A 12110-nucleotide genomic window follows, 5' to 3' on the forward strand; every position below is an offset into this window, starting at 1 on the left:
TGGTGGGGGCGGGAGCTTTGGGAAGTAATTGCAGGTAGAGTGGGTCAGGGGGCTGGAGCCCCACTGATGGGCTCCATGGCCCTGTACAAAGAGGCAGAGAAATGAGCTCTCTCTCTCTCTGAACGCACACACAAAGGGAAGGCCCTGGGGGGTATCACCAGGGAAAGGGCCCCTACTGCACCTGACCTTAATTATGGACTCCAGCCTCCAGAACCATGAGCAGTAGGTGTTTACTGTTGACGCCACCCCGTCCCTGGTGCTTTGTCACAGCTGCCCCCGCTGAGCGGCAGGGACCTGTGCTTCATGTCTAGGATGCAGAGCCACCTGGACGCACTCGGGCTCTTCTGCCATTTGTGGTTTTATTCTTGCTCTCACGGTGACCCTTGTTTCGGCTGCTACTATGTGCTCTTTGGCTTGTGTCCCCGGCCCTCAGGAAGCCGAGCAATGGGAGAGCAGTGAAGACAGCTCTGTTTGATCCCATGGATGGCCCCACCTTGAGTCCTAGTATTGGCATACAGCAGATCTCAATGATATTTGAAACGTAAGTAAATATGTTTGTATTTTTAGTAATGTGTTTAATCAGAAAAAGTCATTTTACCCATTTTAAATCAAAGGCAAAACATGGAGAAATATATGAAAAATGTGCAAGGCAGGTTGAGCACATCACCATGAGGAGTCTTGAAAACTCTGAGGTCTAGGAGCAGGTCTTGGAGTATATAAACTTTATCATGCAGAAGGAACTCTTACAAAATCATAATTAATTATCTGTATAGGAAACCTTGACCAATGAAAATTAAAAGATGTGTTTATTTATTTAAAAGGCAGAGTTACAGACAGAGAGGGAAAGACAGAGACAGAGAGAGGGAGAGAAAGATCTTCCCTTGTTGGTTCACTCCTCCCCAGATGGCTGCAATGGCCAGGACTGGGCCAGGCCAAAGCCAGGAGCCAAAAGCTTCATCCAGGTCTCTCATGTGGATGGCAGGCATCCAAATATTTGGGCCATCTTCTGCTACTTTTCTCAGGCTGTTAACAGGGAAGTGAAGCAGCCAGGACTCAAACTGGTGCCCATCTGAGCTGTCAGTGTTGCAGGTGGCAGCTTTACCTGGTACATCACAATGCCGGCCCCCTGACCAGCATTTTTAACATTAGGTGTAGGGGCTGGCGTTGTGGCACAATGAGTTAAGCTGCTGTATGCAATGCTGGCATCTCATAGCTGAGACCTGCCAGCTCCGCTTCTAATCTAGCTCCCTGGTAATGTGCCTGGGAAGGCAGTGGAGGATGGTTCAATTACCTGGGCCCCTGCCACTCACAAGGGACACCCAGATGCCACCCACGTGGGAGACCCACATGGAGTTCTGGGCTCCTGACTTCAGCCTGGCCCAGCCCCAGCCATTATGACCATTTGAGAGTGAACCAGTGGATGCAAGAGTTCTTTATTTTTCTGTCTCTAAAGATGCTTGTTAAACCAATCAATCAATCTTGAAAAATACGGATGTATACAGATAGTATGCTTGGCACACATCATTATTTAGAAGACTTGGGATCATTGAACTCTTAGCCCTTCAAAATGTAGAATGGAGTCCCATTCAAAGTCCAAATGTGAACATACGTGTGTGCATGTTTTGGTCACGGATGACAGGACTTTGAATCATGTTCGAGGAGTGAGTGATTCATCAGGCTAGCAGTTAAGACGTCTACATTGCGTATCCTAGTGGGCTTGTTTCCTGGCTCCACTCCTGACCCCAGCTTCCTGCTAACATGGTCCCTGGGAGGCAGTAGTGAGGCACAGTTGATTTGTTTCTGCCACCCACAAGGGACACCTGGATGAAGCTTCTGTCTCTGCTGTTGTGAACATCTGGGGAGTGAACCACTAGATGAGAGCTCTCTCTCTCTGTCTCTCCGAATAAAAAATAAGTCATACTTGAAATGAAAGATAATTGACAATAGCTCAAGATTTTTTGTTTTTCCTTAACAGAAAGAATGAAGGATAATTTGCTGTATCCAAAAATGTTTTTTTAATTTTCTTTTCATTTTATTTGAAACACAGAGAGCCAGAGTCAGAGAGGCAGACAGACAGATAGAAAGAGATCTTCTATCTGTTGGTTTACTCCCCAGATGCCTGCAACAGCCAGGGTCGGGCCAGACCACAGCCAGAAGCCTGATACTCAGTGTGGGTCTGTGGGAAGAATCCAGGTATTCAGGGCCGGTGCCGTGGCTTAGTGGGTAAAGCTGTCTGTCACCTGTAGCACTGGCATCCCAAATGCATGCTCGTCCGATTCCCAGCTACTCCCAGTGTTGGCTGTTGTGGCCATCTGGGGAGTGAACCAGCAGGTGGAAGACCTGTCTCTTTGCCTCTGCCTCTCCCTCTCTGTATCTCTGCCTTTCAAATATATAAAATAAATCTTTAAAAAAAAAAAAAAGAATCCACATACTTGAACCATTGCCTGCTACCTCCCAGTGGGCCCCTTAGCAGGAAGCCGGATTGGAAGCAGTGGAGCTAGAACAGGAACCAAGCATTACCATGTAGGATGTGGGAGACCCACACAAAACTCTAACTGCTGAGCCACATGGTCACCCCTCAAATAATAAAACTTTTGTTAACGTTATTATAAGGCGAATGATGCAGATGGTAAACCTTTTGCGAATGGTAACACAATCAGAACAAGATGGTTGAGCACAGGAATAGAGCAACGGGGAAGAGCTGAGAATCAGATACAATTCATATGAAGAATTAACAAGGCAAGGATGATATGAGACTCAACAAAAAATGAGGGTACTTCCAAAGGTTTGTGGAAAGCAGAATTAAATGATAAGTTAAAAGAAAGAAAAGTAAACCCATGCGCATGAAGGGACCTCCAAAAGGTCATGGGGAATGTATCTTGCATGGATTTCACATTTTTTTTGCACCAAAATAAACTTTTTATTCCATTTCCATGAACTTTTTGAAGTGTCCTCATACTTTGCAGCACACATTCAAAGATAAATTCCACGCAATCCCTGGGGTCTAACACGAGAATGGACAAACAGTAAATCGCCTGACCAATAGGAACCATGTCCTGCTACACACGGCACCAGTGACTGTCTCAGACACAGTGCTAACAGAGAGCGACCAGACACAGAGTGGCAAGCCAGGTGGTAGGGCACTCTGCAGAGCCATCCATCAAAAGTCCTCAAGCAATCTATGGTGGAAAAAAGTCAGATTAGTGATTCCATCTGGGTGTATGTCAGGGTGAGGGGTGTGTGTCTTGTGCAGAATCTGAATTAGACAGCCATACACATTTGTTAAAATTCTGCAAATGAACGCCAAAGACTTGTGCCTGGTATTGTATGCAAAAAGTTATTTAGCAAAAAAGAACTGTAAATAAATATTTAGCTGCAGTTAAAGATAAGTGTGCTAAAGTGTTCAAGGGTGACATGTATTGATGGATGCAATTTACTTTGAAATGCATCAACAATAGAAGAGGGGGTGATGGATGGATAGAGGAATGTTAGAAGTTATAAAGGAAATCAAATATAGCAAGGAATTAATTCTAGAAGCTGGGTGGTGGGGCTAGGTAGCTGTTCTCTGTCAAATTCTGCCAACTTCTCTGTAAGCTCGAAATTGCTCAGAATAAAATATTGGGAAAAGTAAATAAATGTCAAGTACACTAAATACTTAAATGTAGAACAGTTTCTCTGCCATAAAACAGCTACAGGAAACTTTAAAAAAACCTGTGTAACCTTAGCATAAAGAGAACTCTTCAAGCAAACCAGAAAACTCAAGAAGATGAAGAAAAGAGAGATATATTTGACTGCCTAAAGACTAATCACTTGATAAAACAACGGATATCATAAACAATATCAAAAAGAAAGTAGATGGGGTGGGAAAACTAATTACACATATATGATAAAGGGTTAGCATTCCTAATATAGAAAGACTTTCTATAAGCTTCCGCAACACCAACAAACAACTCAATAGAAAAGCAGATAAAGGTTGGGGCTGGCACTGTTGTGAGGTGGATAAAGCTGCCACCTGCAGTGCTGGCATCCCATATGGGCAATGGTTCGAGTCCTGGCTGTTCCACTTCCAATCCAGCTCTCTGCTATGACCTGGGAAAGCAGCAGAAGATGGCCCAAGTCCTTGGGTCTCTGCACCCACATGGGAGACCTGGAAGAATCTCCTGGCTCCTGGCTTCAGATCAGCACAGCTTCGACCATTGCGGCCAACTGGGGAGTCAACCAGTGGATGGAAGACCTCTCTCTCTCTCTCTCTCTCTCTCTCTCTCTCTCTCTTTCTCCTCTCTCTGTGTAACTCTGACTTTCAAATAAGTAAATAAATCTTTAAAAAAAAGAGAAGTAGATAAAGGCACACACACACAATTAACAGGGGAGGAAGCATGAGTCAGAGCGACTGTGGGGAAGACATCAGTATCTCCAGCAGTCAGTTGGAAATGCAAATTAAAACGAAACGAGGCATCATTTTTCAGGGTACAATTAGCAGATCTCAAAGATTGATCATCTGTGGGGCTGGGAGGATGCTAGAAGAAGGGCACGTCCCTGGTAGGCGGGCAGCTGTTTACAAACTTTGGGGAAGGCAGTCTGGTAGTAAGAAGGAGAGGCACGAGAGGCCCCAAGAACGCAGAAGAGGAGGCACGTCCAGGTTTTTACAAAGAGGAAACCATGGAGTGAGCTGCAGCTAAACGCTGGCGTTGACGCTCCAGAGCAGGGGTTGGTCAACAAGGGCCGGAGCCCCAGGTCTCGTGGGTGTTTCTTCATGAGCTGGGAACGATGTCTCTAAGTCTTGGAAGTGCTACGGGGCCAGCGGTGTGGCACAGTAGGTTAAGCTGCCACGAGGAATGCCAGCATCCTGTATCAGAGCACCTGTTCAAGTCCTGGCTGCTCCACTTCAGATCCAGCTCCTTGCTAATGCTCCTGGGAAGGCAGCAGAAGATGGGCCAAGTACTTAGGACCCTGCCAGACCAGAATGGAGTTCCTGGCTCCTGGCTTTGGCCTGACTCATCCCTGGCTGTTGAGGCCGTTTGGGAAATGAACCAGCAGATGAAAGATCTCTCTCTTCCTCTCTCTCTATCACTGTTCCTTTCTCTTCCTCTCTTTCTGCTGCTTTGCCTTTCAAATAAATAAATCGATCTTAAAAAAATAAAGTACATTATAAATGGTTAAATATTTATATACATGAGATCCTCTATTTTGTCTCTTGAGCAGAAACAATATTTATCTAAAATATTTACCAGATGGACCTTTAATAAAAGTGGTGACTAGGGCTGGTGTTGTGGCGAAGTGGGTAAAGTCTCTGCCTGGGATGCTGGCATCCCATGTGGGCACTGGTTCTTGTCCTGGCTGCTCCACTTCCAACCCAGCTCCCTGCTAATGGCCTGGGAAAGCAGGGGAGGATGGGCCAAGTCCTTGGGCCCCTGTACCCATGTGGGAGACCTGGAAGAAGCTCCTGGCTCCTGGCTTTTGCAAGCCTAGTCTTGGCCATTGCAGCTATTTCAGGGATGAACCAATGGGTGGAAGATCTCTCTCTCTCTCTCTCTCTCTCTCTCTCTCTCTCTAACTCTGACTTTCAAATAAATAAATAAATTCTTTAAAAAAAAAAAAAGCAATGGCCGACCCTTGCCTAAGGGGAATTGTGGTTTATTATTCTTTTCCTTTTACTTTTCTGAATTGCTTTGATTTTTATAATAACCATGCATTGCTTTTGCGAGTTTAAAAAAGCTGGCTAGGTAGGCAAGTAAACAGGTAGACCGATCACTTTGGCTGCCTGGGAAATGGATGCCAGGAGACAGAAGGAAACCAGGCATGCCAGCCTGGAGGTCGCCATGGCAAGCCACGGGAGGGAAGGTGGTGCTCGGAGTACCAGGGCGGCAGCAGAGTGCGAAAGGAAAGCATGCATGTTGCAGGAATCCCTGTGAGCTGCTTAGGGATGAGGCATGGATGGTGCGGCACAGGCAGAAGTCAGGGGTGACTCCCGGGTTTCAGCCTTGGGTGGAGAGCTCCCACCTACTGAGACGGAAGGAGTGGGAAAGGGGCCACGGAGAGGAAATCCAGAGCTCCGTGTGGGACTTGCTGAAGTTCTAAATGGAACTGCGTGAGCCGGGCAGCGGCTGCAGACGATCAGGGCTGCTCAGGATGTGGGGGGTGGCTGGCGGGCAGGAAATAGGAACACAGGAGCACCCACTTTGCGGACGGTACTTGACGATCCCTGCCAGGCAGAGGGGCTGGGAGTTGGCATGGTGACACAGTGCCCAGCCCACCCTGGGGGACTGGAAGCCTGACGCCTGGCTGGCGCTTGCTCCCCGCCGGCAGATGTATTCAGTGCCACTGCCTACCCATTTGGGTTCTGTTCCCAAATTTCCTCCACGGTTTGAAAGTAGACACCAGGCTTTGAAGGTAGATACCAAACCTTCCTAACAGCCTGTGTGCAAATGCTTGCCTGGTCAACCAGTTGGTGCATTTCTACCGACTGGATGGTCCTGCGGCACCTGCTCCCCCCACCCCACCCCCCACACTGAGGACATCAGTTCAGGCCCCAGTCCCCCCAGTATACCCTGCCACAGGTCCCTGGCCATGCGCTGCCCCCTTTAACTCATGCCAAGCTTCTATCTGAGGACAGCACGGAGGACTCACCAGGGAGCTGGTGTAGGTGGGGTCTGAGGTGTCATCCTGGAGGTAGCGGGACAGGCCAAAGTCAGACACCTTGCACACCAGGTTGCTGTTGACCAAGATGTTCCTCGCAGCCAGGTCCCGGTGCACGTAGTTCATCTCGGCCAGGTACTTCATGCCCGCAGCAATGCCTCTGAGCATCCCCACCAGCTGGATCACCGTGAACTGCCCGTCATTCTGCTGCAGTGAGACACAGGCATCTGGGTCAGGACGGGCGTCAGCAGTCGGTCAGAGTGCACACCACGACTGGTGGCTCGCCGGCCTCGGTCAGTGTCATGGCGGCTTCCCTCTGCCATCCCCTGCTCCCCACCATGCCACCCCTAGAGTGCTCTGCTGGCCAAGCCCTGTCGATTCCATCTGCAGATCGCATCTCAAACCCACTCACTCCTCTCCCTCTCCACTGTCACCATTCCAACCAAGGCATCGTCATCCATCACCTTAACAGCCTCTTGAGCCTGCCCCCTACCATCCATTCTCTCCACAGCAGCCAGAGTCATCTTTAAAAGACATAAATCAGGCTGTGTCACTCCCTGGCTTAGAACTCTCTAACAGCCTCCCACTGCATGGAGGAAAATCGTGGACACCACAGCGTGGCCCACGCGCTGCCCTAGGATCAGCGACTGCCTCCCCTTGGGCTGCGTCTGCCATGCCCGTGCTCTAGCCAGAGCAGTGGCCACCCTCCCATGCTTCCCCAGGCATGCACTTCCTGCCTAGGGGCCCTGCCCTTACAGGGGTCACTTCCTCTGTGCTCCCCTCTCCCGGTCCACATGCACCTGCCCTACAGGTCTCTGCTTAAATGTCACTCCTTGTCACCAACCCCTCCCTCAGATGCAATTATGTAATTAGCATGTTCTGCATGCTCTCTTCCAGAGCAGGTACACACTGTCTTTTGCACACATTATAGGTTTCCATTTTGCACGTGTGCATGCATGTATGTATGTTCGTGTGTGTGTGTGTGTGTGCACGGGTGTGTGCAGATACGTTGGTTTCTGCTGCTGGACTTTGAACTCCTCACGATTAGGAACCCCGCCTCCTTTGGTCACCAGGGTATTTTCAGTGCTTAAAATGTTAATGCACACAGGGAAAAACAATCCCTCAATAAATACACTAAGTGAATGACTGGTATGTCTTTTCTCGCTTGCCAAATTAAGTGTTTAAGGCAGCTTCCTTGGGTAGCACCAGGGCTGTCAGCCCTCACTAGGGATGGCCACATCCCCTCCTAGGGATCAGTAGGGCAGAGGAACTCATGCGTGGTGCCTGCCATGTGGGGCCCTTCCACCGAATGGGGTTGCAGCTGCCCCCTTGCAAGCCGACCTGCAGCACTGCCCTCTCTCCAGTCCCCTGGGTGGACATCCTCCCCCTGGTTAGATGGTAGACTCTTCAGCGAATGAAGCCACGTCTCTCTCCAGCTTCCACAAGCTCCCAGACCTTGGCTGCACACATGCTAGCCATGTCAGCGGAGCTTGGGTCATGCAGCCAAGATCATGTTTTCCCACCCAGTCCAGCTCCAATGCTCCTTTGAGGGCCATGAGTTGGAGTAGAGCATGGCCCAAGCATTGGAGGGCAGGTGGGAGGAGTCAGGACACCCAGGGGCTGCCCTATTTCCCGAACACAGGCACTGGGCAAGCCAGGCAGCCCTCTGCCCCAGAGTCCTCGTGTGAAATGCAGAAAGCATCAGTGGTGTGCAGGGCTCCCAATCTTTGAGCACCTGCTGTATGCGAGAGGTTACACAATGTACTCAAGCACATGATCTCATTCAAGCGTGTGAGAACCATCATTTATGCCTGGTTTCCGGCAAAAGCATTTTGCAACGCAAAAATAGGGAGCAATAAAAAGACCTTTCCAAAAATACCCTGTTTATTAGAGAAAACGCCAGCAATCGAAATGTTCAACAATGGCAGCGTGAATGGCTGAAGACTCAGCTCCTCATGCAAAGTTGCAAGCCTGGATCCACCTTTCAGGGGCTGTGTCCCGTTCAGCTGAAGGAGTGGAGCAAACGGACACTCCCTTTTTCTTCCCGAGATCCCTGCCAGGGAGAGAGCCCCCAGACACACCGGGTTGGACACACCCCATGCTCCAGACTCATCTTAACCCCCTCCCAGCCTGCCCCGAATGCATTATTGTTCACATTTGCTTCCAGCCAACTCCCAAAGTACAGAATTGCTCCTGCAAACTCTGGTTTTTGGCACACGTTGCCCATCTGTGAGAGCTGGGTGTGCAGTGAGTGATGCGGGTCCCCCCTTCTCGTTAATGAACTTCAGTCAACACCTTCTCAAGAAGCGGGCCAGGCCTGCGCCGGCAGCAGGCCGGTTCTCCAAGTAGCTGTCTGCAGATGGCAGAAGGTTGTCACGTCACTTCTGGCCATGACAAAAATGGATCTCAGCTGCAAGTCACACGGGGTGTGTTTTTTCAATTCAGTTTGTTATTTCCTCTCTGGCAGTGTACACAACAGTGTGGTTCAAAACGGAGAGCTCCGTAACGAAGCTGACTTTCTGGGGAGGGCAGGCCAGTGAACAGCTTTGGGAAGAGCAATGCTGAAAGCACGCGTGGCAGTGGATCTGCGTTTCTTCCTCTTTTGCTTTTTAAATACAGATTTATTTATTTACTGTGAGGGTCAGTGTTACAGAGAAAGAGAGAAAGACAGATCTTCCATCCGCTGGTTCACTCGCCAGATAGCCGTGATGGCCAGAGCTGGGCCAGGCCAAAGGCAGGAGCCAGGCGCTTCTTGTAGGTCTCCAACATGGGTGGCAGTGCCCCAGGTACTTGGGCCATCTTCCGCTGCTTTCCCTGGCCATTAGCAGGGAGCTGGATTGGAAGTGAGGCAGCTGGGACACGAACTGGCACATATACGAGATGCCAGTGTTGCAGGCAGCAGGCTTACCTGCTGTACCACAGAGCTGGACCCTGCATCTGAGATTCTGTTTTGAGCCGCTGACAACTTCCTAGAGTTGCTTTGTCATGTCATGTGGTCTGCTTTCAAATTCAGTCACCCATCCTTAGAGTTTCTGGGGTCAACAAAGGGCAAGCAGTAGTTAAAGGGCCAGGTTTTAGAGCCTGACAAACCCAGTTTGGAACCAGGCTCTGCCACTCCCTGGGCTGTGCAAGCTTGAACAATTTAGGTAACATCCAGAGCAGTGATGGTCACATCTGAAAAATGGGAACAAGGTGTCTGTTTTTCACAAGGTGTTGGCAAGATTAAATGAGATCGAACATTGTGAAAGAGCTTAGCCCAGTGTCTTGTTGCTACCAAGATGGCGGCAATGATAATTGTTATTATCAGCAAGGCTGTCCCGTCTCCCAACTCAGCTCTCCACTGTACCTGAGCTGTGTATGGTGAGAGAGCCTGAGCACACCGGGGCCAGAATGCTGGGCTCCTCCCGGCTTCCTGTGTGTTGGGCAGACACATCTTGGGCTCACTGCCCTTGGAGAATCCAGTTCACAGTGCATCTGGAGTTGAGCAGGTAACAGGTAGGCAACTGTAGCAGCCTCCACTCACCAGCCAACTGTTGGAGTGCATGACTGAGACCTAATGCTGCAGGTCTGAAGTTTGGATCAATTAATCAACAAACTTTGATTTTTTTCCCCATTACTTGAGTTTGAATGGCATGTCAAGGTTTTGATCCTTAAAACTGGTTTGATGCAGTAGGCAAGGCAGGCGACATTACAGCGTTCTCACAGACAAGACAAAGGAGGTCCAAAGGGTTTATGTGCTCAGCCTTAAATCACTCTGTGTGGTTTTGAGCTATAACGTGGAATCCAAGTCCAGAACGGCAAACTGCTTCTCCACTGACATTCCACCTCTGAGCCGCTGGGGATGGCTGCCTCAACGCTGTGCACCACCTTTGCAGGGAGGAGAGTTGTGAGTGACTAGAGACGGTCCTCTTCTTTGGGTCTTTGTCTCTTGTCCAGTGCCTTCTCCTTGGGAACATGCTGACTCTGCAAGGGGCAAGGCATTGTCTTCAGGATCTGCCAGGGAGCCACATAGCACCAGAGCGGGGTCGCGTGAATTCACAGGCTCGGCGAAACCTAAGGATAGAAACAGGAGCGGGCATGCGGCATAGCAGTAACACTGCCAGCTGGGGCTTCACACCCCATATCGGGGCACCTGGGTTGGAGTCCCAGCCCTGCTCCTGATTCCAGCTTCCTGCAAATGTGCACCCAGGCAGGCGGCAGGTGAAGCCTCAAGTCACATGGAAGACCTGTATTGATTTTCTTGCCTCCCGATTTTGGCCTGGTCCAGTCCTAGCTGTTGTGGGCATCTGGAGGAATGAACCAGCAGATGGGAGACCTCAGTTTGTCTGTCGGTCTGTGTGTGTGTGTGTGTGTGTGTGTATCTTTCAAATAAATAAAATTTTAAAAAATCACAGTTTCTGACATGTTCAACTGCTTTAAGACAGGAGTAACAACAACAACAAAACCTCACCCAGATTTCTTAGTGAGTTTGGAGAAAAACCTGCCTCCATGCTGAGCACACAGCGAAAGCAGAGAGAGGAAGTACAGGCCTGGGTGGAGTGATGCAAACTTTCTTCCCTTCACGAAGTGCCTTCTATCGAAACTGCTTTCCTGCCAAGGCACGGAAGCCGTTTGCTGGCTCTGATATTACACAGGACAGACTGAGGTGTCTCAGCTCCCATTGACAGCTCCGCTTCTGGAAATGCACCCTTATTTGATTTGTTTGCAGAGAATGAATCATAGATTTTTTTTTTCCCTTAACAGAGAGAACTTCAAAGCACATCCAACTCTGTGCCTTTAGTTCATGGACTAGGAAACGGAGCTAACTGATTTGCTCCAGGCCACAGACCCGGCACAGAAGCCCAAGCAGAACCTCCTCTTAGGACTTCCAATCTGCTGTTCTCCTCCCGATATCTGGGTTGCTGTCTCCAAGCTGCAGCCCATGAGTATGTTGCCCCGATGAGAAATGTCCCCATTTGACATTGCTCGGTGACTTCCAGGAGTCTCGCTGTTCCAACCATCTGCAAACGCTATGGCAGGACCATGGGGCCAAGCTTTAGGGAGCCTGTCAGCCCACTCAGCTAAGGCATGAGGCATTGATCAGGACTTCAGGCGCTGCTCCTAAGATTAGGGCAGAGCCACCAGATTGCATCCCTTGGGTGTGAGTGTTGAGAAGAAGTATTTAGTTACGAGTTTGTATGCTGCGTAATCCATGGCTCACATTTGCAAAAATATGGATCACCATGAACCACCTACTGAATGCATGGTCCAAGAATAACTGTGTTTCCCATCCCTCCAGGATGTCAGGGGATGTGAGTGGAGCTGTGCTTGCCGTGCTGCGGGGCTGTTCCGTGCTCTGACCCAGCTGGAGCCTTGGCCACTCTCCACAGCTGCTACGTCCAGTGGGAAGGCCAGAGTTGGAGCAGAGGAAACAGTTTCCCAAATTGGAGAGTAACCCTTTTCCTTTCTTCTCTGAACAGTAATCCTAAAAATAT

At 49.5% G+C, this 12110-nt stretch overlaps 1 protein-coding gene across 1 annotated transcript in view; it reads right to left on the minus strand.

Moving 5' to 3' along the window:
• EPHB1 (EPH receptor B1) overlaps positions 1–12110 on the minus strand; it is a 431842-nt gene that overhangs the window by 49732 nt on the left and 370000 nt on the right. The window contains exon 12 of the mRNA XM_051818616.1: positions 6628–6843. Within this exon, the coding sequence (XP_051674576.1) occupies positions 6628–6843 (216 nt within the window). The remainder of the gene's footprint in view (positions 1–6627; positions 6844–12110) is intronic.

Source organism: Oryctolagus cuniculus, chromosome 4 (assembly GCF_964237555.1).
Source record: "Oryctolagus cuniculus chromosome 4, mOryCun1.1, whole genome shotgun sequence".
In the NCBI taxonomy this organism is placed as follows: Eukaryota; Metazoa; Chordata; class Mammalia; order Lagomorpha; family Leporidae; genus Oryctolagus; species Oryctolagus cuniculus.